Here is a 26,738-nt window from a genome sequence, read left to right as displayed (position 1 = left end):
TTTTTAGATGCAGTTATGCTTCTGCTATCAAGTAGTAGTTGAATAAGTTAGCAGATATGTCACTAAAAAAATGGAACCTAAGATTGTGTTCTATATGCCTCCAGGTGCTACCCAAGCCCCTTTTTATGTTTTTTATGGAAATATTTGTAGTCTAAGCTTTCTTCATAGATCTTATATAGATTTATGGTAGTCATGATTTGTTATTTATATTCTTTCCTTGAGAAGGCAAGTAAAAATACAGGAACTTTCATAAGACATTCTTGACAATCAAGAAATACCTTGTTGCTTTGGATTAATTATAAAGATAAAACTTTATTTTTGTTATAATATCATTTCAAACTTTATCTAGGCCATTCTCTTTAATTTCCAAACCAAAATGTAAGGTTATTTTGATTAATCCATCTTTGACTATTGTCTCGTAGGTTGTTTGAAATTAACTATAAGTATGAAACAAAATCTTATTTTTATCTATTTTTGACAATTATTTTTTGGCAACTTGTTATCACGTCATATGTTAAAAAATGAGTTCACTTGAGATATGGGGGCCATCTCTAGAAACATCTCTAAATTTAACTTGATTTCAAATAGTTAATCAAAATTATACGTAAAATATTTGTTTGAAACAACTAGAGTTAGCCCCCTTCATTTCTCTTAGCCATTTCATGCCTTCACAATATTTTTGACTATACTAAAAGTTCCCTTGAGGCCAAAAAGGGTAATTTTATGTTCTGTTTAATCCCTAGAGCACCAAATAAATATAGCATTGGTGCATAGTTCATACTTAGCATATTTCTTAAATGAAATGAATAAAAGTTAAACAGGTATCTACATAATTTTCCTTTGGCCCCTGAGATTATGAATTTAGAGTCCCTTTTCCATCTTAGCTTTAGTCAAGATTGGTTTATGCCTTTTCAAATGAGATCTTCTTAAAAACTGAAACCAATTATTGCCTATTATTATTGTTGAAATCACTTTCTTCTTATTTTGTATGTATAAATTATTATTATTTACTTACATTTTAACAAAAATAATACGGAGGAAAGAGATATATACTTTACTGTTATAATGAAGATTTTACTCTTGAAAAAAGAACTTTATAGAATCTATTAGCTAGTAACTTCTAAATTGGTTTGATAAATTTAGCTTATATTTGGAAAAATTTAAATAATAAAATATAAATATTTCTTTTATGTGGTTTCAAACATATAAAAAATCTAAAATCACTAGAACATTTCAATTTCAGAAAGAAGTATACTTCTCTGATAGACAGTTCAGAGACCATGTTAAGTGAACCTTTCCCTAAGTAATGTTGCAGATTAAGAGGACTGTATCATAGAGAAGTGCACAGGAAGAAAAAACAAATGCCAGTGACCTAACATTGTAAAACCAATCAATGGACGGATGGATGGATGGATAGATGGATAGCTGGATGGACATCTATTATTTATAGAGCTACCAATGAGAGGTGGTACTTAAGCTCCCAGTGAGGGCTGAAGAACGTATTCTAATGTTGCCTGGCTCTAGCCTCGTCTTCAAGCTCAGGAGGAAATATATGCAGTTGCTCCAAAAGGGAACAATTCTTCATTTCTAGGAACATTTTCTAAATGTCTCTTTATCCGTTGTTGTTAAGGAAATTGCTGTTCTTGCTTATTAATTATTATTAGTTATTATAGTTAACAGGGTTATCTTAGAAAATACCATAATACCAAAATACCATACCATGTGGCTTATAAACACAGAAATTTATTTCTCACAGTTCTGGACTGAGAAGTCCAAGATCAAGGGACAGGCAGGTTGGGTGTCTTGTTAGGGTCTGCATTCTGGTTCATAGATGATGACTTCTTAGCTGTAAACTCACGTGGTCAAAGGGGCAAGGGAGCTTTCTTGGGCCCCCTTTATAAGGGCATTAATTCCATTCATTAATGAGAGCTCTGCCCTCATGACCTAATCACTTCCCAAAGGCCCCACCTCCTAATAACATCACCTTGAGGGGTAGGTTTCAGATATGAATTTTGGGGGGACATAAATATTCAAGCCATAGCAAGAAATATAAAAACTTGACCCAAGAATTAATCTTTTTCAAAGTACCAAAGAATAATAAAACATGATGAGTGGTATGATGGGCGTGGGGATAATGAAAAGATACCATGTTGAGAATTCAGAGACTTGGTTTTATTTCTGACATTTACTAACTAGATGTGAAACTTACGTAAATGAATCTCCCATTCTGGGCCTTTTTTAAAACCTCATTAGTGAAATGAGAGGAATGGAAACAATTCTCTCCATGGTGCCCTCCAGCTCTGAATGTCTCCTATACTAAATATATGTTAATCTCCCTTGGACTATTCAAAAGACATTTTAAATGTCTTTTGGGTCATCATTATACACATTCATTATAAAAATTATCATTATAAAAAAAATCCTTATAAAAATTCATTAGTGGAGAGTACTGGTTGGGGATATGGGGTAAGGAAATTCCCTGTCTTAAAATTATCTGAGTCCTTTCATTATATATAAATGACTTTTTTTTGTGCTAGCAATTGTTTTTAATATTAAGTACTATCTTTCTATATAACCCTCTTGGGGGATTTTCTTCCGCTAGCTTTGGGTTTATAGTTACAATCTAGTTTGCTGTGGCATTACACATTTATAGTAACACCCAATCACACAGCTACCTGACTTCCAAGAATCTCTGAAGTAGGTCAGTCACAAAGCCAGAAGTAATTTAGCTAAAACACCGCTGATTCTTAGGGAAATAGGTGTCAACACGTAAGTATAGGGAATGTTTGCATTTCTTGCCTCCTCAAATACTTAACATCTCTTTACCTGGTTTTACCAAAAGCCATTAATTTTGTTCTAGCTTAGTTTGAGCAGGCAATCTGAAAACTAAGGCTATAAAGATTAGATTGCAGGTGATTATGTGCAAAACAGATCCACAACTGTTTGGAAAGTTATGGTAAAAATTGATCAGATCACAAAGCAAGGAGCTAGAGAAACACCAGCGGCAATAGGCAAAGACAATTTAGTGGAAAACCAACAGCCCCACACAACTTAGGAGTGTCTCAGACGAGAAGTGAAGTTAAGAGGAAGCCCTAGGAAAAAGCGATCCAAAAATATGGAAAAATCCAGTGGTAACTACTGCACTATGTATAGTATAGGAAGTGTTATTTGTAATGATTACCATGAATCATCAAGAACAACTTAAATTATATTCAGTATGCTCTATTTACTCTAGCCATGAAGTAAAGGATTTCAGTGATTTAGATTCACAGAGTTCTAAAGCTGAAAGAAATAAGATTGAGTTATGCAATGCAGAGATCTCCAACTTTGAGATCTCTAGGGAGACAAAGAAACATCTTCATGTTCCTTTTTTTTTTTTAATTTTAATATGTTTATATAAATACTTTAATTCTGTTTCATATTTCAGCTTCCTTGGCCAATTTCACAAGTGTCCTTGTTTGTGCTATCGCAGGAAATTGTTATTAATTAGGTTGGTTATAATTTAGGAAACTAATATTTATTTCGCACCACTCTATGCCATATTACATTTAATCCTTAAACTTAATTTCTCTAATTTCTGTTATACTATTTTATTAGAGGAATAAATAGAAGATGAAGGGAGTCAAGTTACTAGTTGAAGTCCATGTAGCTCAAAAGGAACAGAGCTGAAATTTGAATTCACATCAGTCTTCAGAGGGAAAGTTCTTTCCAACATATGCTGCCTCCCCTCCTAAGAAATCTTAAAAGAGGCCGTGAATATTGGCATTATCTTCGGTCCACTGAAACACATTTCTTCCTTTAATTTTACAAGTTCAGAAGTCATTTTTAAAATGAACACATTTGTATTTTTTATTAATAATAAATGCACAACATTTCAACTAATCATGAACTGAAGAATGGAAATTAGGTTCCAGACAAATGGGAAAGTGTGTAACTATCTTGGAATCTTAGAGTCTTGGAGTGATCTCTAACGTCTCTCAATTTGTTCATTACTGGCTTCCACCATTTTCCTTGATCTACAGTTGTCCATTTTTGCTTGAGCCCTTTCTTTAACAGGGAGGTTACAACTTCACAAGGCAAACATTTATTTGGAAGTGTTTTAATTTTATGAACACTTCATAAAATTTTATGAGGCATCTGTCTCTTCATAGCTCCTAGCCACTGTCCCTCGTTCTGCCTGGCTCAGCAGAGCACCATAAGTCAAATCTTCTCTTTAATTATTTTCTTGTCCAGGATAGTGTTCCTAGTTTTCTCAACAAGCCCTCATATGCTATATTTTCCTCATATTACAAACTCCTGGTGGCTTTCTTCTTATTCTAGACTGGTGGTTCTCAACCTAGGGAGAGCATTGGAATCACCTGGAAGACTTTAAAAAATAATAGCGTCAGGAAGTCGCAACATATTTTCACTGGCTCCTTAACAATATGCAACATATAATCCACAGAAAATCTGGGAATATATTATGTGTGTGAAGAACATAGTTCAGAGTCCCAGCTCCACAGTGAAATTACTGTACAGTCCTAGGCATGTTATTTCCCTCCTGTGGATCTCCTTATCTTCATGAAGATGTAAACATAATTATGTCTGTCCTGACCACCTCATGGGGTAGTTGGTAGTTACAAATGTTCTTTGTAAACTGTAAATCATCATCGTAATGTTATCATTACTATTATCTTCACCATTAAATGAAAAAAAAAGTAGATTGCTTTCTAGTAATTCTTCTTATAGAGTAAGAATTACATATTCTACTGTCTGTTTACTCAATGTATTCCCTAACTTCTGTAGCCTTTTCTTATTTTTTTAGCCTCGAGATATTCTTCTCCTCAATTATTTACCTAAGTGAGTATAAGGCAATCACAGAACTCCTCAACAAATGTACACATTGGTGGATTGTCAATAAAAAGAATAAAAAGGAGAATCTAAGTTATCAAATGTCCCTTTTGGCTCAGTCGTCACTCTACTGCCCTTTATTTTTTTTATACTGTATGTACATGAAACAGTATTTATCTTCAGCATTTTTATGTGCTTTGTGTTTAGCTAAGACCACCATTCTGCAATCAAGAGAAAATTTTGCCAGTCTTTGCTCTGTCACTAACAATCTCTGTGGCCTAAACAGAGTTGTAGAGAAAGTACTTGGAAAATAATAAAGAGAAATATGAAAGTAATGAATGGTAAATATCAGTCTGCTTTAGGAAAAAATGATGTATAATTATAAAAATCTTCAAATATCAAGAAAAACCTATATGGGTTCCACTATTTAAACATGTAACATTTATATTTTCATTTATTTATAACCTCCTAGTTATTTCTTTCTTCTTCAAAACTTGATGCTAAAGTGCAGAAGAGATATGAAACAATTTATACATCAACCATTTTTCTCATCTGAGCTATAATATTATGTTTGAGGTGGGCTCAGTGTATTCTGAAGCACTAAAATATCTGCTTTAGGGTAAAAGAAATTAAAGTGCTGAGATATTATTTTTAGGGCAGGAAAATTGGTAGTCCAAATGAGTCAAGTGTTTCAGTTAACACGTTTATTTTATGGTAGTTTGCTGATTCTAGCTTATTTTTATTTTTAGGAGTTTTATTCCTATCTGGGTTTTTTTATTTGATAATATTAGAGAAATATATTTGTTATTAACAAAATGTGTGAATAGTTGGTTGTTTCATATGAAGTTACATCTATTTGAGGAATAAAAACAGTTTTTCTCACACTGTAATATTTTAATATGCTCCCTTAGCAGTGAAATAGAGCCACAGTGTTATATTTTTAAAGGAAAAATGAATCTCATACCATTTCCATTTTTCCCAAGTCAAAATTGGCTGTGAGTGTGTTTGAATTCCACCCAATGGAAGTAAAATTCTAGTCAGACATTGAGTCCTCTAGCACAGTATATTTTGTTGCTGTTGTTATAAACTAGAAAACTGAATGTAACAAAATGCAGAGCTAAAACTGTCCGTTGCAGAGGTTCTCTCACAGCACTTTTAGCTCAGCTTGAGCTGTGATTAAATTTCGTTACACTTATGATCCAGAACGATCAATTAAGTCAATGATTTTCACACTTCTTTACCAACTACAACTAAAATGCAGAGACATTTAAACAGATACACTGGAATGTTTTGGGGTATAGATAGTAGCCACTTGTCTCAATCTGCAAATTTATTTCAAAGTTCAAATTTTACAGTATGTTCTACAGTTTGTCTTATTTTAGTATTACAAGGCTTTATATTGCTTACCAGTGAGAAAAATTGATGATACAGGAAGATATGATATATTTATTGTCTTCTTTGATGCTCTTGTGCTCTCTCCTGTATTTCCAGGCTGAGGAGTACTAATCAGGTTGAGCTCAGTGAGCAGGAGGGTAGTAATGGAAGAGGCAGCAGGAGGGTAGGTCACGTATGGCCTTGTAGGTCATTGAAAGATTTCAGCTTTCACTCTACAAATGGAATACTTGGAAGGTTTTAAACAAAGGCACGACATGGTCAGACAACATTTTAGAATGATAATACTGGTTACTGGGTTCAGAATAAATTATGAGCAGTCAAAAGATGAAGCAGAGAGAATAGTTAGAAGGCTATGGAAGTTGTCCACATAAGAGTTGATGATGACTTGGATAAGTTTGTAGGAATAGAGATGAACAGATGAATACATTGTAAAAGCAGGTCCAGGAGTGTTACTCAGAAATAAAAAGTAAAAAATATCTGCTGATCTATGGAACAACATGGATGTATCTCAGAAACATTATGCAAAGTGAAAAAATGCCAGATGCAAAAGACTACATATTGTATTGTTCCATTTAGGTAAAATTCTAGAAAAGGTAAAACAAGTAACAGAAAACAGATCAGCTTTTTTACATGTGTATGTTTGGAGGAGTGTGTGTATGTGTTTTCTTTTGAAATCAATCACCAGTACTCACCTTTTGTTAAAGGCTGGGCCTTGCTGAAACAAGACCCCTACGCTTTTTCTCATTCAGAAGTGCTATACTTAGCACTTTCTTCTGATATCATCTCCTTACTCTCTGGTAAGTATTTACCAAAAGTTATTATAGTAACTATATAAAGTAACTTTCTCATTGGATTAACACGGATATTTAAATTGTTCCATGGTAAGACTGACAACCAATTGATATTCGGGTCTGAAACATGGATTTTGACTGGTAGTGTTTAATATACGTGTGCTGCTTCATTGCTTCTTAATACCCCATCACGTCGGACTCGAGAAGTCCTGTAATGACATCCATTTTAATCTTGTTTTATGTTATGCACTTAGAGAAAATTATGCTTTTAATTTGTACAGAATGCATGATATCTCTGTTAGAATTGTTCACTTTTGAAAAACAAAATAATCCAAAGGAGTGTAGATTTTAAGCATTGTAAAATCTCCTTGCTCTATCAGATGTGTTGCTTCTCCATGGTAATTTGCTGGCGAGTCGTTAATTCATTGTCTTCTTTTAATTATTCTCCAGATGATATTTACTCAGTAATTGTTGTGTATCCTCAGATATTTAGTTGCTTTAAATTTGGAAAGCCATAGACAGTTAAATAAAAACTGTTGTACTAAAAACACACTAGAGAGACTTTCAAAAGTAAATCAAGCTATTGCTAATGCTCAGAAATCTTTTGACCAGAAATAATGAAGGAGAATATCAGTGATGTTTAAATGACGTCCTTACTTTCAAACTATTAATCTTTTTAAGGTACTTATATAGGGCTTATGTAAATAATTTATCATCCATCATTAAAAGCTTAAAAAATTGGTTGCAGGTGGTGGAAAGCAGATATTGGCAATAAACTATTAAAAGAAATATTCAACCTTCATTGCTGAGTGAATATATCTTCCACTGGAGGCCCAACATAACAAAACTTGAATGTTTTCATTGAAGAATTATATATATACACACAACACAGCACACACATATACACAACATAGCACACACACACAGGATATAATGTAGCAACAATCAATGCACCTGTTTTTTAGTTTATACTATTTTAATCACTCTACACTAATCCAAATTATTAGTCTAAAAGCTGCAATCATGGGTAGCCTATAAGATTTAAACTTGGTGTAAAATATCACCTCTTGATTTATGACTAATTGGCTTCATAGTTTAGAAAATGCTTTGTCCTTCACTGTCTAATTTTTAAAAATTAAATGTCAAATTATTTAAGTTAAAAGTTAATAAAGTAAGTTATGGATCCTTCAACTACTTCAAATGAGGCATATTATCCTCCTTGGAAAAAAAACAAAAGACTAGGCATTTTGTGACTATGAGTAGGTATTTGATTTTTCTCTCCAGTGTATTGAAAGAATTAAACAAATAAAAAAACTAAAAAAACTTAAATGGTATGTTTTACACATATTTAGCTTTATCACAGAAAAATGACATTTTTGCTATTACTTCAAAAAAGTACTTCAAATCTGGTTCCCAGTCAAGATTAAACAACATAGTTTACAAAAAAGAATATTTTAGAATATATGTAACTAATGGATTCAACAGATATTGAGCACCCACTACACATGAATCACTGTACTAGAGAATAGAGATACAAGGTGAGAAGACACCTCAAGTTGCTTATGGCCTAACAGAGAATACAAATTAATAAGTAGTTATGATGGTGGGAAAAGAGCTGAGGAATGGGCTTGATGTTATGGGAGCATAAGTAGCCCATCTAATCTAATCTAGATCCTTACTGCTGTGATTTTCTAATAACCAGCATAAGTATCGTCTAGGACATTGTTGGAAATTCCAAATCTTAGCTCCAACCCCATACATACTGAATGTGAATCTTCATGTTGACAAGATCCCCATGTTATATGAATGTACATTAAAGTTTGAACTAGGAATCAAGGAAAAATACTCAGAGAAAATGACATTAAAAATTAACTCCCAAGTGGCATATGGTTAGTTCGTGGGGGATAAAGTTAAAATGTGTTGGAAACAGTAAGATGATTGTCCTCTACACCAGATCTATAGCTTAGGGTGCTGGTTGGATAGAGAAGGTATGGGGTGGAGTGGCGGTGGGGAGGAGGTGATTTCAGTTTAAGGCATATTGTATTTATGTACTTTTGAGATATGTTTTAAGGGTAGAAGTTTAAGGGGAAGATGGACATATGAGCCTGGAGGTCAGGGGTTAATTCTTGGCTGGAGCCGTTAACGTGGAAATTGGTGGTATGTTGATACTAACTGAAGTCATACGAGTGAAAAGGATTGCTCAGGGAAAATATGTCAAGTGAAAAGAAAAAAAAGGCCAAGGCATAGTCCTTGGAAACACCAACATGTAAAGACATGTCAAAAAATAAGACTGTAAAGAGCAGCCAGAGAGGAAAGAGGAAAGCCAGAAGAGAATACAGATGGAAAAGCCAAGGAATAAGACATTTCCAGGAGGAAAGGGTCAACAATAATGTTGTCTTAGTTTGAATTCTCCTATAAGAGCTTAAGAAAAAGATTTGGGTGTAGGTAGTTTATTGGGGAGGTATTCCACGAAGCAGAATGGGGGAGCAGGAAGAATAAGACTAGGGAAAAAGGAAAGCCAATCAAGAGTATTTTATTGATTTGTTTTCCAAGGTGGGCAAGTGGGACTTAGTCCTATTCAGACCCTCTGAAGAACCATGCAGAGTGCACCTGAGAATTGTCTCTCTGAAGAGTGGGAGGCTATGGCATTAATTAATCTGTAGACTCAAGTCCTTCACGGGTTGAATGTTGCCCTGGGAAGTGTTACCTACACCTCTCCCCATGCCCACATTTCCATGCAATTCTATCTTGAGCTGAGAAGATTTCTAAACTTCTCAGAAAGCCCTGAGACAGAAACCCTGAGATGGACTGTCCACCATAAGTACAGTTGAGATCAGAGGTGGGCCATCTTGCAAGGTTAGAGGAATTGCATGGGGCATTGATAGTGTCTGATACTGGTCTTCAATGCTGTTGGGATACCAAATAAAAAAATTTTGCCAGGTATCTAATTATCATGGTAATCATTGGGGAATCATGGAAATGTAAGAGTATTACTAGTAGAATAGAAGGAATGGAAGCCATAATTAAATGTTTAAAGTTTTAACGAGAGATAGACAGTGAGGTAATGGTGTAGACGACTCTTTCAAGAAATTGGTTGAGAAAGGGAAAGAGAAAATAGGGTGTTAGATGGAGGGCTACTTGTGCTCAGTTGAGAGTCGTTTTTTGAAGACAGGAATATAGTACAGTGAATAAGAGCATAGACTATGGATTCAGATTGCCTAGGTTCCAGTCCCGGCTTCAGCACTAATTAGCTGTGTGACTTTACACAAGTTATTTAAATTCTCTGTGCCTCAATTTCATCATCTGTAAAGTGAAGATGATGGTAGCAGTGTCAGGATTAAATGAGTAAACATGAGTAAAGTGCTTAGTTGAGTATCTAGAAAATAATATGTAATATCCAAGGGTTAGATACTATTATTTTTATTATTAATATTTTATTATTATTATTATTTTAATTGGAGAGGTGGGTATATTTAAATGCTGTTTGGTTAGAGTAAATATATAGAGAGAAAGTTGAAGATATAAGATAAAAACTATAACAAATAGGGTAATGTTTCTGAGGAGGGATGGGGACAGGAGAGTCAAACACAGTTGAAAGGTTAGCTTCAAATGGGAGAAGAGACACTTCTTCCATTGTTACAAGACCAAGAAGGAGAAAAGGAGAAAAAATTGATATCTTTCTAAATGAGTTAATAGATGTTCTGGTGTGAAACCTTCTATTTCTTTTTGAAATTTTTGGTAAGGTCATCATCTGTAATGAAAGAAATTGTTGGAGGAGGTAAATAAGGGTGTTATGACAGCATAGAATATTTTAAATGGTCCTACAGAAAAATGAAAGTGTGATTAGATTCCCATGGTATATCAATCTGTACTCTTGTTAAATTAAGGATTAAAATCATTTTCCTACACCTACACGCACCAAGAGAAACTGCAGTAATAAAGATCAAAGCCACTCAGAGCAGGAAAACACTCTAACGGATTTTCAAAATGTCCAAGCACACATTTAACTCTATTATAGTGATAATAAAGATTGCTTCAATTTCTAGTATTTATCTATCCCCTTGACTTTTATTCTATAATTAGTAAAAAATTAACTTTCTAAGAATGTTTTATATAAACAATTTACTTTAAGCATTTTATTCTAATTTCTAAATATACTGACTGATTATTATTATTATTTCAATTACTTGTTAAGTCTTATGAGTGTTACACTGACTTTTTGAAAGGTTTTTGAAATCTGGCCATTTTCAAACCAAAGTATAATAATAATAAGAAAGAAATAACGATGTAGCGTAAACAATTTCCAAGGATTTTTTTAAATTTAGATTTTATTTTTAAATATATGAAAGTATAATTCATTGTGAAATATCTGAATGGATAGTGCTAAGTTCCATAAACAAGAGGGTAAGTGTCTGTTTATGTTGGAAGAGATCATTCTAGATGGAAGAAGAATAATTTTTACCTGATAATATTTTCTGTAAGGATTTTAAGATCATCTGTCAGGTTGTAATTTTGAGAGTTTTCCAGGCCACTTACTCACTATCACAAAAAGCTTTCCCCATATCTTAAGAGCTGAAGAATTCATTCTCTTACAGCGAAACCCATGTTTCATTCAGCTTTCCAAAAAAGATAAAGAAGAATGAAGATAAGATGGAAATAACTCATTTAACTTCTGCAGAAAAAAATAACTTTACAACGATCTGCTTTTCTTCATGTGTGACTTGCCTTTAATTTTTTTCCATTTAATTTATTGGAAGTCAAATTTAGGTATATTCAGATACCTTTATTATTATATTATTACTCTGATCTGACTATGCTGCTTAAAAGAATTTCACAAAATAACCAGGAATCTATTTTTGCTAAAAGAAAACCTTTTTCTCGGTAAGTATGAATTGAAGATTTTGCTATGTTTATAGCCTAATTCTTGAAAATGATTCAATCCTACTATAAATATTTTAGAAATAATGCTTGGTAAACTCATTTGCATATAACCTAGCTGTCATAGATATGTATGAAATCATATCTATGAAAGCTAGGTTTTATATATATGTGTGTGTGTGTGTGTGTGTGTGTATCTATATAAAGGGATTGATTATTTTTAAATGCAGGTTCAAAATAGAAACCATGGCTTCAGTTACCATGTAAATAAACGGCAATACTAAAAATACTTTTGTAAAAAATAAGACAGCTTAGTCATAACTCCAATGATGATTGGCTTAAACATAAAAAAAACAAAAAGGTAATTGATGAGTGTTTATTGGTCTTTGAAGGGCAATTTTAAATATTTTATTTTTATTAGTCATCATTATTTTTCTAATTATGTTTAAAATCTACATGTAATCATTTGAATATAAAATTTACATCAATTTATCATTCTGTAAGAAAAATGTCATTTCAGACACCATTTTTACAACGCTATATTTATATTGAGCATGAGACGTATTTTAATTTAACTAGATCTGGATTTTTAAACTATTTACTATATAATGATTTTTCCGATAATTACTTATAAGTATAATAATGCTTTAATACATGACTAAATTATGCAATGGTTTTACACTAAAAGTATAATTCAATTTTTCTTGTTCATTGTCCTCTACTTATTGAATGCCATTTACAAAGATGTTTTATTCTTATATTTTTTAAAAATAAAACTATTCCAAAAATAAATACAATGAAAATATGTTTATAGATAAAAGAATTAGAGCCATGTATCTTTAAAGTCACAATAAATGTATAGTTTTTAAAGAGGGTCTCTTAATAATGATATTTACCTTTGTAGCAAACTTGTACTAATGTCAGGAAATGAGGGGTATTAAAAAGCCCTCGTGTATTAATAAACTCTAGGAAGCAACGTAAAAGGTGTTTAGTTAGCACATTTTTCTTTTTCTCTTTTTGTTTTTCAATTTAAAAAATTATTTTTGATGTATGCTGCAATGCATAATACAAGCTGTATGTAATATTCAGTAAAAATTTTAAATATCTAATGTTGCCTATGTTTAGAATAACAGTCTACGTATAATTTTCTTCTTTTTTCCCTATTTATAAAAAAAATTAAATGAACAATATCAATCATGTGACTAAAATAGAATATTCTGGCAATGTATTAGAAAAATAGTTACTATCAAATATATTATAAAGAAGAGAGAGTAACTGATTTTGGATGTCCTGTGTTTTTGAAACTCATCACACACACATGTACCTATGTTTGTGTATATTTATATATATACACACACAGATATATATTGATAATTACTCATAATAAATTCTTTATTTGAAGTACTGCTATTTGCTCAGTATTTATTAAAGTAAAGCTAAATTTATTATCTAATGAGATTCCATGTAAATACCTTGAAGAATTCAATGTTTGTATATGCTAATATTAATTAAGAAAAGTATATTCTTAGCCATCTGTCATAAAAGTGGTAGAGTTTTGGCTAAACAGGGTATTATGATGTATTGTATTAATTTTTTAAATTAATGCATAAACAAATTGATCTTAGAAATAAAATGTAGGAATTCAGGTTTCTGTCTTAGGTTACCTGGGAGCATTTACTATGGTCTCCAAAGACTGTGCTGCACTTCAGCCAGGAGGCTGAGTTTTGGTGGCAATGTTTTGACCATTAATAATTTTTTCTGGAATCATTGAAGTTTCCCTACATAAAAACTTTGAAAAGTGATGAAATCACCATTACCGTTACCGTCTTAAGTTACACATAGACATCCCACAGGTTAAGAGTCAGCTGTGGCCATGGCTACGTTGTAAAAAATGTCCTGAGATATCATAAGACACATTATTGTACAGTAATTCAATGCTTCCTGAGACAGACATCAGTAAAAAGTTACCTACTTATATGCAATGTTTTATAGATTTTAAGACTGAAATTAAAATCATAAACTGAGAGATACTTTTGATTTAATGAGTAATTATGAATACCTCACTAATTTTAATTGTTTTGTAATTTGCTCTTGTAATAAAATGAAAAGAATAGTTTCTCTGATTCCTATCTTCCAGAAACATTCAGTGTATAAAATCATGCCTGGAGACCTGAAGTCTATCTGTTCTTTTAGTGCTACACACGGCGGTCTTGATGATGAAGAAAACGCCTTTTATTTTCAAATAGAATAGAATACATACTTAATAGAGACAGCGTCTTAACAAGTCATTCCCTTTCCTAAATAACCACTTACATTCTAATCAATTTATTAGCCATTAAGCTTCTTACGACAATGACTCTAGCCTACACTTCTTATATACTCTCCACAGCAACAACAACAACAAAAATCCTAGCTTATTGAATAAAGTCAAACTTAAATTGTCATAATTTCAAAATCTTGGTAGAGAGAAATAGTTGAAATAAGAAGGCATGGGAGGTGCTGTCAATCAACCAAATATTTCATTACTTAATATCAAAATACATGTACTTTATGCATGTTTTTATTAACTTCTGCTGTTTCCTAATTGTTGTAAACATTTCTGGAATTATAAGAAGGCAGTTTTCCAATCTGTGATTTCCTCCTACTTACAGCTGCATTTAATGTAAAGACTGATACACAGATTCAGAAAGAAACTGCAAATTCTTTAAAGAACAGATTAATCCAGGTTAATTGCAATAGATTAAAGAGTTCACAACCTCATATTTAATAAATGTTCTCTGAATGATAGGCGATAGTAACCAATAATAATTACTAATCCAAAAGTTCAAGCCATGCGGAAGTCTCTCCCTATCTAGCATCCTCCATTGATTACAACTCGAGGGAGGCAAAGATCACATTCTACGTCTCCTTTATGCAAAGAATTTTCAGAAAGTGTATAACAAACAGGTTTTCAATCAGTGAATACTTGAGAGCTTATGTGCAGGTTCAGTGGTGAACAAGACAGACAAGGGCAGACACTTTACAAGCAATTACAGGTGCTCTTAGCATGACTGAGGGGTAAACTCAGCATTCTTTATATACATATACCAAGAGGGCTTTAGGTGACTAGAGTCAGAGCACACTTACTTGATGCAGTGACATTTGAGGGGAGAGTTAAAGTGTGCATTAGCCAGGAAATTATGTGGTGGAGGAGTATTTGAATAGAGGAAACAGCGTGAGCATTCAGAGACCAGGATAAGTTTACGAATATGAAAGAAATGTAATATACCAGTGAACAAAGAGACAATGTACGTAGTGGAGTAGGAGAGGACCGTGTAGTCCGAGGAGCTTGGACTTTATCCTGAAGGGAATGAGAAGCCATTCAAGGGGGCCAGCCCCAGTGGCCTAGTGGTTAAGTTCAGTGTGCTCCACTTTGGCAGCCTGGGTTAGGTTCCCAGGCGTGGACCTACACCACTCTGTTAGCAGCCGTGCTGTGCTGGTGGCCCAAATACTAAAAAATAGAGGAAGATTGGCACGGATGTTAGCTCAAGGTGAATCTTGCTCAGCAAAAAAAAAAAAAAAAAGAGGCTTTAAGGAAAGAAGAGACAATAAGGTTAGCATTTTTAGAAGATTTCTCTGTCTGGATTATGAAAAATTAATTAGAGTTGCAAGGAGGCATGTACAAAGAGATGTGGAGAATATAATTAGAAACGTGGGAATGAGTTTAGGGGAGAGATAAAGTAACTTTGACTAGAATGATAATAATGGTGATGCGGGGGAATAGAAAATTATTGAAACTTGCAGCAAGTTGAACTTACATGATTTGGTGATGTCTTGAAGACTGAAACAAAGGAGTAGGGGATATAAAGTAGGGTGATTCAGTTTTCTGATAAGGGTATCATTTCATGGATATAAAAAAAATATAAATGTGATTAAAATTTTGAGATTTTTGGAATTGCTTATGTTTACCATGCTATCATTCTAGTTCTCCTCTTGTAACCGGACCATATCAGAGAGATGGTTACACTTGTTATTTCCATTTCCATTCACTCTCAAATCATTGAAACCTGTTTTGAGTCACCCCTACTCCTGACATTTACACACAGTCCAATGAAACCACTTGGAGCAAAGTCACCCAAGACTGTACTGAAGCTAAATACCATGGATACTTTTGAGTTCACTTCTATTAAGATATGCCAGATATTTCAGAAATAAAAGCATGCCTTAAAATCATTTTTTAAAAAATTTCTTATGTTAGTATATTTCTAAATGGAACACAATAAAATTATGGAAATAAAGGATCAAAGAAAAGGAGAAGATATTTCGAATTAAAATGATTTTTAAGATTTTCAGGAAGTATTCAAGAATGTACAGGAAATGTAGATAAAGGTAGGAGAAAATGCAGAGAAAGGATATATGAAATAAATGATAAGAAACATGGACCATACTCAGCATAGAAGATCAAATCCAAAGGCTCAGCATTCAACAAGAGGAGTTCAACCTAGAATTCCATATGTAATTAGGTTATCAATCAACTTTGAGTTTAGTAGAGACATTTTCAAATGTGGAAAGATTTAAAAAGCCCTATCTGCCACTCAATGTTTCTTAGCTGTTTGCTTAGGAGTTTGTTCCAGCAACAGAAATAAATAAACCAAAAGAGAAACATGGGATGTAGGAATAGTGAACCCAACCAGGAATGTTATAAAGGGAAATCCTACAGGAAAATCTTTGAAGAAAACTCAATAAATAGCTAGTTGGATAGGGATGCTGGAAAACAGTGAGACTAAAATAAGAGCTAATTGTGCAAGAAATAAAAGTCATTGACCACTCCAGGAAACAAAAGGAAATGTCATCAAATGCTCTGCTTTGTATTGTGGGACATGCTCAGAGTAATGTAAACACTTTATGGGTGTAGTAGGTTCATTTACAGGTACAAAATTATAATCCATCTTTACATTGTAAAAGTGGAGATGACAGAAGTTAGAAAGCAGAAGTGAAAGAGGGAGTTTGTTACTTTTATCTAGTAAACTTATCCAGAGTTCTCTAAACAAGAAACAAAGGTATAAATATATTATGTAAAGTTACAAAGAAGACTAAGGGAAGAATTAACACTAGTGACACAGTTACAGCATGAGAAATGAGGTGAGAAGATATGGGGGACTGTAAGTGGCTAAACCACATTTTTATTGCAAAAATTCCATAAATGATGCCTATAATTAATCCGTTTAAGAAATAGAAAGAAGCACATTGCTTAGTGATACAGACAAAACACCTTTTAAAAGTGATGACATGGGAGGAGTGAGACTGGTGGATTTCAGAATGCAATGTTGCCATTCATTATAAACACGCTATTAGATCTCATTTTTAATATCATATACATGTATTATTTGTATATATTATTTTAATTTCTCAGAACATTTTAAAAATAAAAGTACATTAGAATTTTAAATAGTAATTGTTTTATAGTCTCTTTAGATCCGATGGGATGAACTTTTGATTTTATGTATTCAAGGAGGAATTGTATTTGCATCTTTACTTTTCAAAAATCTATCCATCAGTGACTATTAAATGTATCAAGTCATCTTTTGCATATGGTGCATTACTACAATTATCAGAAACTTTGCCATTTTATCATTTGTTGACTTTGCCAGCGTATGGATAACTTCTAACATCTAGTTTATTTCATTGTCCACCTTCCACTAGGTGTCTTCTTCAAATAGTAGTTATTTTTATTTCTTCACATCACATGGAGGTGATATTTTCATTCATTCTTGCCAAGTCTTATTAAGCGTGAGGGAAACATAGACAAAAAGAATTAGCTCCTATTTTCAATAAGTGTTGTGTTCTAACAAAGATTATTACTTAATTTCCAAATTCAATGGCCACAGTCCAATACATCTTTTCTTAGAATATACTCCTTTTGAGCACTTCCTCCTTGAAACTTTATCCTTCTTTGGATTCTGCTAATCAAATTTTTATGGTTCTGCTCTCACATCTTGCTGGCTAACATCAGTTCCCTTAACTTGATCTACCTCCATGACCCAGCTGCGTTTAAAATATAAGTTCCACTTTTTGTCTTTTTTTTCTTCTTCTTTGACACATCCTCCCTTAGTGATCCCTTAGTTATTGACTATGTGTATATTTTCTCTTCTGAGTGCCTGACCTACATATAAGCCTTAGGATGTGCCATGGGCATCTTAAACTTAACTTGTCAAAACTGAATTTCTTTGCTTTCCCCTACTCTCACTCAAATGTGTTCCTTATGTCCGAAGATAACACAGTGCTTGGCATATCGAAACGGTTTTGATATTTTAGCATATGGAGGGCCTATTCAAACACAGACTGCTAGAGTTTCTAATTCAGAAGGCCTAGGGTGGAGACTACAAATGTGCATTTCTAACAAGTCCCCAGGTAATACTGGTAGTTTAGCTACCACAACTTGAGAACCACTGGCACCCAGCAATCAATTAATATTTGTTAGATCAATAATTACTATGAGTCAGTGAATAGTTCAAGTACGTAATATAGGCTCAAAAATCAAACTTCACTCAGTATGATTAAACAAGAATTATTCATAGAACTTTAGTCTAAAAGAACAAGGAGGATCATTTGGTTTAACACCCTCTTACTGTAGATTAGTAAACTGAAGTCTAAAGGGATTAAGTGATTTTTGTGAGGAAAAATAACCAGATTCAACCAACCCTGACTTTCCATAAAAATAAAATAACTTTATATGTAACATTTGTATTTAGCTAATGAAGGATTCGTTTTCCAATTCCCGAGGTAGACACAGAGCAAATTATTTTTTTCTCTAGATGAGTAGGTCTTTGCACACAGGCACAGATTTTCTCCAAATGAATAAAATACTACTAAGTTTTAATGCAGCCTCCCACACCCTTGAGATGCATGCAAAGAAAGCAGACAAGGTTAAAGATTCTCATCTCTCCAAGCAGTGTCTGGGCAATGAGTCTGTTCAGAAAAGTAAGCGGAAATTACCTGACACCTACTGGTCCTGAGGAAAGTTGAATCCTTTATTTGGCCATAAAGGACTTCTGTCAATGCAGCAAGTCCAAACTGTGGCAGTCCTGTTGTCTGAACTGTCCTATTGTTTTCCCAAGGTCTGATATTTGACAAGACCCACCAGACTTCACAGACTACACTCATATGAGGCTTTTGTTTAATGGCAAAGGACACAGTGCGGCAGGGAGAGAGAATGCAAACAACGATCAGAGGCCTGAGGGCCTTTCTCCAGCACGAGCACCCTGTGGGCTCAATCTTTGGGCACCTGGAGCATGCTTTGCCTCTGGCTTGATCCATCAAGATCTGTGCAAGGAGTCTTGGTTTGGGGAGAGCTCACCAACAAAGCTCTCTGTAGCTCTTTATATAGTCAAGCCCGAGTAATCAAACCAGGTAGGCTAATTGCAAATCATTAGTGCAGAAGTTAACCTTGGGGGTCTCCAGTGGAGGTTTAGACCCTAAAAAGTATGTCAAATACCCCACTGCCTTCTTTTTCGCAAAGAGTAAAAATCAGGCACACAAATGTCTCTAGAGATAAAGATAGAGCTTTTCTAGTCCAGCTGCAAATCAACTTTATCCTACACAGCATTTTTGTAGAGAAGGGCACTGAAAGTTCTTTCCTATGGACCAGCTGCATGAGGAGCCAAGCATACCAAATCCCAGATCTCTAGAAAGGGGCTACCAAGCATATTGAGGTTAAGTAGGCATACAGATTCTGAGCTCTTCAGAAAAAATTAACCTAATACTTCTCAAGTACATATGTAGTAGAAGCTACTGATACACGATGACATTAACAACATTGGTGCCTAAATTCAAAATGCCTAAATCATAATCCAGTTGCTTCAGATATAGATAGATACATGATAGAGAGAGAGAGAGAGAGATAGGGAGAGAGAGAAAGATAGATATAGATATAGACCCGCAGGCTTTAAACACTTTAGGGGCTAGTTTGGTGACCAAAAAAAGGAAATCTCATGACAAAGTTGTATTACTTTGAGGATACTAATCTCTAAAAGAGAACATCAAGCAATGTGAATGTTATATGTAAGGAAAGTATGTAGGAAAAGTTGAAGAAATACAATATAATGGGTTGCTGTTTCTCATTAGATGTATGTTATCAATTACCAATTACAATTACAATAATTATGGACAAGGAATCAGGAGACCTAGATCTTCTAGTCAGAGCTGTGTTATCAGGAAAAGATTTGAGTCAAAAATTTTTCCATAGATAATATATCAAATGTGTTTTGTTTAAGGGAAGAGTCTTATTCCAGTATTTTTATCCAGTTTTATTACCTACTTTTTTATTTGTACTCAATTTTATTATCTGTACAATGAAACTAATTTTGGGGGCTGTAACTAATTTTTTAAAAGTGTGGTCTCGTGACCACCTGCGTTTGAAACATTGAGGGAATATTTCTCAAACTTAAATGTGTATGAGTCATCTGAGGATCTTTTTAAGATGCAGATTCTGATTTCATAGGTCTAGGATGAAGCTTGAAATTCTCTTCTAGTGAGTTCCCAGATAATATACATGCTCCTGTGTTCCTGTTTGATTAGCAGGGATGTTATTTTTTTTTAAAGTGTGTATATGAGTGTGTGTGTAAATTTACAAAGGCAAATACATCAACAGAATCAATCTGTGGAGTTAAGCCTGAAAATCTGTGTTCCCAAAAGGCAAACTCACCCCAAGATTTATAAGCAATCAAGTTTAAGAACTACTTGGTTAAATGAACATAAATGTCTAAGTTAATTTTCAGCTATAAAATTATGTGGATCTAGTCTCACCCTAAAGTTCTTCTGTGTCCTAAATTGGAATCCTGACATATTCTCTTACTTTATAGGGCGTCTGTGTTGCTTAACTATCTATGACTTTCAAACAGCTGCCAGGCTCTCTGACTCTAGATTCAAAATTTAATTAGGTCTGATCTTTTGCTATAAGGTCTAAGGTAAAACCTTCTATACTATTCAAAGTTGCAAGACTCTTTCTCCAAATGAAGATCCAAACAGAAATTTCATACTTCATTTAGAACTCAGCTAAAAATAAAAAAATCCAAAAAAATAGCATCACTTCATCACTGGTTTTTCTGGGGCTACACCCTTAAATTCTCTCTGAACTCCTTCCATGCCTCCTCTCCATAACATCTGAGTTTTTTACAGGAAACGTCTACCTAAATAAATGCCTTCTACAGTATGTGACACAGTGTAGGTACATTACAACCTAGTACATCAGTTCCTTCCCCTTAAAAGATTCCTTCTTTTTGTTACTGTTAATCAAATGTTATTGACTATAGCACAACAAAGTAACATGATGATTTCTCATACAGCCTAACAATGTTTTCTAATTTCCGTTTCTCCTTTCCTTACAGTATAAGCAAGTGGAACAATACATGTCATTCCATAAGTTACCAGCTGACATGCGTCAGAAGATACATGATTACTATGAACACCGATACCAAGGCAAAATCTTTGATGAGGAAAATATTCTTAATGAACTCAATGATCCTCTGAGAGAGGTAAGATTTATAGTCCTCAGTCTCCATGGTATATGATCATTATGTATTTTCTCTTTTCATGGGAAATCCTCAAGTCTATGTTATGACACTACTCAAAAGAAAAATCAGAGCTAAATGTTAGGACATCTTTTTTTGACCTTATGTTCTCCCATATACAGGTTTTTAATTGTTAAAAAAAAAAGTACTGGAAAATTGTTCTTCTAATTATGATTCTCAGAAGTGTTTTATTTTCTGTATATCCTAGCTATCAAAATTTTTTCTTCTATCCTCATTGTCCATATCTTCCCAATCTTCCATTCTATCATCCCATGCTGTTGAGCTGTTTCTTTTTCTCCTTTTTGATTTTTATTCTCCTCTCGTATGCGTTTTCCCTGTTCATCCTGTGGACCCTGATCAAAGACTGAGCTGACCTGTCACAAGTAAATTCATTTCCTGTTACTTCATTGAAACACTTTGCAACATCAGTAACCACCTCTTTGCGTTGCATCTTCTTTCCATCCCTCCCTAGAAGTCTTCCCTCTGCCCGCTAGATTGTTCAGGTCACCCCTAGACCAAAAGAACATTCTCTTGATCTGTATTTCTTACACTGCTTTGCTCTTTCTTCTTTCTTTTACTACTAACTTTCTCAAAAGATTACTATATAATCATTGCATTGTGGTTTGATCTCCACTTCTTTACCAAAATTGTTTCTTTTTTTTTTTTTTGTGAGGAAGATTAACTCTGAGCTAACATCTGTCGCCCATCTTCCTCTTTTTGCTGAGGAAAATTGGCCCTGGGCTAACATCCGTGCCCATCTTCCTCCACTTTATATGGGGCACAGCCACAACATTCCTTGACAAGCAGTGCATCAGTGCCTGCCCGGGATCTGAACCCTGGGCCACCGCAGCAGAGCACATGTACTTAGCCGCTATGCCACCAGGCCAGTCCCCAAAATTGTTTCTTTAAAAGAAAGGAATATAGAACTTTGGTCCTTTTTTGACTCTTTCTCTTCTCTGCACATCCAATCAATCACCGAATGTGATCAATTCACTGTGACAATACATGCCGTGCCCTTGCCCTTGTTTCCTTCCCCAGTGCCATCACCCTAACCTTATTCCTCTCTCAGGGGCTGTCTGCACTGCACCCTCAGTTTGCCTCCCAGCCTTTGGTCTGTTTTCCCTGACTATCATTTAAAACATCGAAGCCAGATTGATCTTTATACACAAGCTGGCCATTTCTCTGCTCTGCAACTTTCAGTCTTTGTGCTACAAATTAAATCAAATAAAGCTACCTTAGGCTCAGATGCCAGCCCTTCTATGCTCTGACTGTGGTTACATTCCCAGCTTTCCTTCTCCCTGCTGCCCTGCATGTTCCAAAGTGGCCTACCGCCCAACTGTGCAACTTGCTGTTTTGCAAAAATCAATTATAATTTCCAACCCTTGCATCATATGTTTTCCAGAAATGTCTCTCATCTAAATAAATGCCTTCTACAAGCAAAATCTGGTTCAAATAATACTTCTTTATTTATAACTTCTTTGGTTTTCCAGACTAAATCTGATCACTTTTTTCCTTAACCCCCAGTGCACTGAGTCCATAACTTTTGTGTGCTCTTTATTTATTCTGTCTATGTTATCACTATTTTTTTACATTTGTTTTTTCCACTTTTGTCTTAAAATCCCTTTAATAGCAAAGGCCATTTAGTCTGTATTTTAAAATTTTGTTGAAATTCCTAGTACATATAGCATATATTAAATACTCAATAAATATTTTTGTTCCAACTAATGTCTTTGCCATTTATAACCATTCCTAAGTTTCTGCATCCACTAAAAGCTATTTACATATTTTTCTTGTGAAAACCCCTAAGATATCAGTTAAGAGTTTTGACAATAAAAAGAGCTAAATATCTGCTATTGATTAGCTTATTTTCCCTACAAAGTCCTCGATCAGGTAAGAATGTATAAATCTTTTTGCTTTGGGAGACATAATTCAAACATTTTTTTGTGTATTTTTTTAAAGTAATATATCATTTTTTTTTTAATCTATCAATATGCTTTGCTTTATCTCTTTGTTGGATTACAGAATTTGTTTTAAATCCAAATCCCCTTCACTAAGAGGCAGAAGCTCAGGACACTGGAACCAAGTTAGGTTCTCAAGGGCATGGAGGGATTCAAAGGTAGGGTGGGAAGGGCCATAGCATGGAGACAAAGTAATCCAAGAGACAGTATCAGGGATTAAGATAAAATCAAACGACAGGAGGATGCAATAAAACTAAGCATTTATTTTAAAGAAGCAGGGAAAAGTAAGGATTCCAGCATAAAACATCATTGAGGGAATACAAAAAGCTGACAGAAAAAGTAAGCAAAAAAATTAACCCTAAGAAGTTGCATGCTTAAGTGGGAAGCATTCCTCTGTGCTGAAAATTCTCAGTGTAACGGAAAACCAGGATAACAGGAAAATTTTCTTAATCATGTGTGTTTTATTAACTACCTTCTCTTGCCACACTTTAATTTACTCTGATCTTTAGTGGAAAAATTCCACTTTTCATTTTTACCCCCTTAAAGCCATCCACAGACATACCTCCAATTTCTTCTATTCCTACAACTATTCTATCATTAAGTTACCAATTATTTCCTTTATGTTTTCAAATGCTATAGTTCAGGGTCTCAGCATGTGTTACCTCAACTTCTGGAATGCACTCACAACTTTTCTCCCTGCCTTTGATCTTAACTAGCTCAAAAGCATCCCATCACAAGGCTACCATATTGTCGACATAAAACACAAGTTTGATGCTATTACTCTCTTCTTAGAACCTGATCATGACCTCCTACCCCCTGCAAGAAAAAAGTCCAAACTCCTTGGCGTAACACATGAGATGCTCCATGGCCTGCCTCCATTTTCATGTCTTTGCATTCATGCTTCATCAACAGGGAATTGTTGATAATTTCCTGGGGGAAGAAATGCTGTTGATTGCCCCTTTGCCTTTCTTCATGCCACCCTCTCTATCTTCAATTCTTTCTACTCAGCTTACCTTCTAGTTTCCATTAAACACTCTTACCAGGCATGACCTTCTTCATAAATTTTCCCTGACCATTCTGTCTCTGTCACTGTATGTATCATTTGTCAGTTCATTGTTTGTCTCTTTCAAGACTATAAGCTTCTTGAGGATAGAGCTGTGTCTTAATATCTTTATATCTCTAGTGACCAGTATATAGTAGGAACTCATTAAATATTTACTGTGTGTATGCTTTTAACAGAATTATGAATGAAAAAAAGGGTAAGAATCATGGCTTTTAATAAAATTAGAAATTCTAGAAATGGAAGCATGAGATGCTCAAACACTTAACATCTTAAAAAGGTGAAAACAATGTTCTCCATTTGTTTATCTGCTCTTCAGTTTTTGCTCTTCCGGCAACAAAATCACACACAAGCCTATATTTAATGTTATACTGAGTTAATACTTTACTAGAAGGGAAGAAGAATGAGAAGAATAGGACAGTAAGGAAAGACATTGGCAGAGAGATAACAATAGTCATAGTTCAAATAAAACTTGAATCTGTAAATGCCAGACATGTTTCTGAAAGTTCGATGAGAAATATATTTTGCTTCCTATTAAATGGAGTATTATGTACCTGCTATATTCAAGTCATAGTGGTAGATCACAAGAAATATTTTAAAGATTTTATTTATTCAGTTTTTTCCCCCCAAAGCCCCAGTAGATAGTTGTATGTCATAGGTTCACATCCTTCTAGTTGCTGTACATGGGACTCGGCCTCGCGTTGGACGGAGAAGTGGTGCCTCAGGGCGCTCCCGGGATCCGAACCCGGGCCGCCAGCATCAGAGCGCGCGCACTTAACCGCTAAGCCACGGAGCCGGCCCACAAGAAATATTTTAGAAGTAGTAAAATATATCATTCCATTTTTCAAAGGCTGGATTCCACTTAGAAGATGAGGCATAAACTTATGAAAGGTGTCCTTTGGTCACTGTTGTGCCTCTAGTGTCTAGAAAGTGCCTGGCATAGAGAAGACATTGAATGATTGATACAATAAATGTCAAATGAGTGAAACTAGGATTCACTGATTTCCATTCAGAAGGGGAAAGCTGAATTATTTCATGTGTATTTTGTGACTAAAGGTAACAATAGAAGATGTGCATTGTATACACATACACCACATACAATTGCTAATCGTATGTTCAATTTCGGGTCAACAGCCATCTTATATTGTAACAAGACTTTCAACTTAAAATGCCATATTGTCCAGAAGGCTTATTTTTATGAAAGTATTTTGCATAATTTGAGATTCTAATGTATATTTAAAGGCAGTGATTTCTGCTAACACAAGTCTGGTACTCAGGAATGTATAAAAGTAAAGGATAGGTCAAACTTTCAGAATCTCAAAAACTTATACAAAAAACCTTATTGCTTAAAAATAGAGAAAGAAAGTAAAATGCAATGTTTAGGAATGTAAAAATTATTCTATATTCATTAAGTCCATATTATGTTTTATTCCCCAGATGTTCTTTTCAATGTGTTTGAATACTTTCAAATATAAAGAATCTTTAAGATGTAAAATGGCAGAAAGCATTTCATTTATGTGACCTTTGAGAGCTCTTACAAAAATCTCATATGATGCATATGCAAATTAATTCACTTAATAGATATTGCAAAAGCACTACTTTATTGAAAGCATTCTCCTATTTCCATTTCTATGGCAGAAATTAGGTGATTTATCTTTCTCGGATGTCGGAGACAAATTGCTGAAGTGCCTTTAACAAATACGTGGCTCATTCTTATTGTTCAAGTCACAACACAAATGTTACCTCCTCAAAGATGCCTTCCCTGAGAAGTTCTTCTAAGTTAATTCCCTCATAGTCATTCTCCATCATATCTGCCCCTTGTTGTGTACACATCACTCTGTCGTCTTGTCCCTTTATATTCCTTTAATTGTTCACTTTGCTATATGAACTCAGGATCCAAGAAGGCAAGGACTTTGTCTTTCTTGATGTCCACCATAACTCCAGCCCCTAGATAGTATATATTTAATAATTACTTGGATAAATAAACAAAGAAAAATTGAGTAAGGATCTCACACTTGGCAGATCATCTCAAAGAATCTTTGATTGTTAGAGCTTGGAGACAGCATTTTGTTGACAGAACAATGTTGCTTGTATGGAAAAGAAAAGTTATGCCTGGAACCATGAAGTACTGTGGCCACAAAACTTTCAGAGTATCACTTTAGATTATACGCTGGACAATATTGTTTCTCATATATAACAAAAAGATGCTGGCATCTTTAGATTCCTCTGTGATTTTGTTTTGGTGTATGCACTATAAGCCAGAAGGTCCTATTTTGCA

At 34.2% G+C, this 26,738-nt stretch overlaps 1 protein-coding gene across 1 annotated transcript in view; it reads left to right on the top strand.

Moving 5' to 3' along the window:
* HCN1 (hyperpolarization activated cyclic nucleotide gated potassium channel 1) overlaps window positions 1–26,738 on the top strand; it is a 384,938-nt gene that overhangs the window by 282,027 nt on the left and 76,173 nt on the right. The window contains exon 5 of the mRNA XM_004422795.3: window positions 21,260–21,406. Coding sequence (XP_004422852.1) covers window positions 21,260–21,406 — 147 coding nt within the window. The remainder of the gene's footprint in view (window positions 1–21,259; window positions 21,407–26,738) is intronic.

The sequence above is a fragment of the Ceratotherium simum genome, chromosome 18 (assembly GCF_057802395.1).
Source record: "Ceratotherium simum simum isolate JZ-2026a chromosome 18, ASM5780239v1, whole genome shotgun sequence".
NCBI lineage: Eukaryota > Metazoa > Chordata > Mammalia > Perissodactyla > Rhinocerotidae > Ceratotherium > Ceratotherium simum.
Note: the sequence above shows the minus strand (reverse complement) of the source record. Positions and strands in the feature narration are given on the sequence as shown.